This window comes from Jatropha curcas, chromosome 11 (genome assembly GCF_041381405.1).
Source record: "Jatropha curcas cultivar XTBG-Jc1 chromosome 11, XTBG_Jcur_1.0, whole genome shotgun sequence".
Taxonomy (NCBI): Eukaryota; Viridiplantae; Streptophyta; class Magnoliopsida; order Malpighiales; family Euphorbiaceae; genus Jatropha; species Jatropha curcas.
The window spans coordinates 18,388,838-18,391,245 of NC_143161.1; the positions used below are offsets into that span (position 1 = coordinate 18,388,838).

General features: G+C 29.4%; 1 protein-coding gene across 1 annotated transcript; it reads right to left on the reverse strand.

Moving 5' to 3' along the window:
• Positions 1-867: 867 nt before the first annotated feature.
• LOC105646719 (uncharacterized) lies at positions 868-1,784 on the reverse strand. The gene has a single exon (XM_012232641.4). It carries the CDS (start codon positions 1,543-1,545, stop codon positions 1,180-1,182), a length of 366 nt encoding a protein of 121 aa, XP_012088031.1. The 5' UTR covers positions 1,546-1,784; the 3' UTR covers positions 868-1,179.
• Positions 1,785-2,408: the final 624 nt, after the last annotated feature.

Here is a 2,408-nt window from a genome sequence, read left to right on the forward strand (position 1 = left end):
TAATTAATATATCAAGGATTAAAATGGTCATTTCATTTGTCATTTAACGGACATAAAGCTGATTTTGGACGAAGGGAGGTAGTTGTGTAACAGACTGTTAATTTAGGAAGGCGTGTGTTAGTTCTAAAACATAGAAGGAGGTATGTGTAAATTGCACTATAATTTAGAGAAGTGTTTTTTTTTTTTTCTTCCTTCAAATAATCATTTATGATGGTTTTTACTCACTAAGTGACATCTCATAAAATGTTAATATTTTTTCAGACTTTGGCCCTAGGAGGTATTAGCAGTCAAAATTCCATCTGTTCAGATTGACAGAAATGAAACTAAGATCGAAATCAGTTATGTCTACATATGTAACCTCCTTAGTTTTGTATACATGTATTTAAGTAGTTTGTTTTCCGTATGATCCACCACGTAAAAATATATGCTTAAGCTATGTTTTGTCATGTATATATTTATATATGATAGGTGTGAAAAGTAAAAAATTTTTTGATACTGTTTTCTATTGTGACGTATACCTCTGTCAATGGTTATATATGACATGTTATGTAGCATCTCAACACTATTTATCTTTGGAGATATGGTGTTAAGGTGTTACAGTGCAATAAAAATTAACCACTTGTATTCATTTTAATCTAAATAAAAATTTATGTTTTAATATTATACAAATAAAAAAAAATTAAAAGAGTATAAAAAATGAATATATAACGAGAATAATCAAGTACAATAGACATGATACCTAAATTAGTAAAAGAAAGGATTGAACTTTGGTAATTAAGTTAACAACAAATAATACTCTATTTGAATAATCAGATTAGTCATTTTTAAAATTGATAATTAAAAGTTAATATTTAAAATGCTTAATCACCAAAAAAAATCTTGAACTTTTGAGTTTTCTTTTAATTTGATCAATACTTTTAATTGTATCAATAATATACCGTACTTATTTTTCGTTGTCAATTCTGGAAACAATACATATTAATGTCATACATCCTTAATTGTGATTTGGAAATTGCAGTACAGGACAGGTGCTACACAACAATCTCTCTATAAATCTAGGTTTTACATGATCAAGGACACGACTGTATTTTTAATTATACAGAACCTGAAACTCGATACTAATTAGTGATCATAATACATGTATAGCTAATTACATTTTCCTTTAATCATCATTATTTTCTAATAATCTTGAGCATAGAAGTCAATAATCTCCTTGAGATTAAGCTGAAACAAAGAAGAAGAATCATTGTACAATAACCACAACATATGCTCGAACAAAATGGCATCGACGTCAACGAAGATCGCTTTCTTTTCTCTTCTCATCATCACCGTACACGTACGATCATCGTCTTTTTTCACCGTTTCTATCAGAAGTCGAAACGGGCTCTCTTCTAATACAAATGGATCAACCAAGAACTCTTTCTTCTCTTTCCCCACCACCACCGTCACCGGCGGTTCAAAATCTTCAGTTAACGCCCGGTAGCCTAAGCGAGAGCCTGTGTAGCGCTTTCTTAATATTGACACAGGCAAGACCAAGCAATCCATTTTTGTTTCTGAACTGACAATTAAGAGACTATGGAATATATATAGAGACTTGTAAATTTGAGAGAAAATGAAAATAATTATTATATTATTATTATCATAAGAAAAGATATGGAAATGAGAAAGGGTTGAAAAGTTCCAAGTTGGAAAGGCCAGCTAACGGCTAGAGAGAGAAAATGAATTTTGTAAGCAAAGAAATGGATTTTAGCGTTTGTTAAATGGGATTACAATGGAAAAACTAGCCGTTAAGAGTGAAAAAGAACCTGTTGGTGGTGGTAGGAAAATGAATATGACTGCCGACTTAATCAACATTTCCAAGTTCCAAGGATAAGTATATACCAATCTTGTCACTGACGCGTGAAACGAGTGGCATATCTTCGAAAGAAGCTTGAACACAATTTTAAATTATACGAAAAATAAATAAAGTCGTACACCGCCTCGATTCCAAAAAAAAAAAAAATCTCATTTTTATAATAATTGTTTAAATAAATTAATGCTTGCTTTATTTTTAATAAATTATAATTGATGATGGTAAAGTTTAAAAATAATAATTATTAATCCTTTATATATTTCTTTTAATGCGGATGTAAGTTATAGTTATCCAAAATTTGAAATGTATTATTGTGCATATTTTGAAATTTTGTTCCCAAATTTTACTTTGAGATATTATTATTATTATCAGCTGATTTTATTTATGGTATTTTTATTATTTGGACAATTATGCATAAAAAAGTGCAGATTTCCTCTCTAATAGAAGGAAGAAATTTAAAAGTGATCTTTTTAGATTGTAGAAAGACTATGAAATCGAATAGTGACCACGATTATCCATCAAGTAGAGCAAGCGATCGTCTATAATATATATGTAA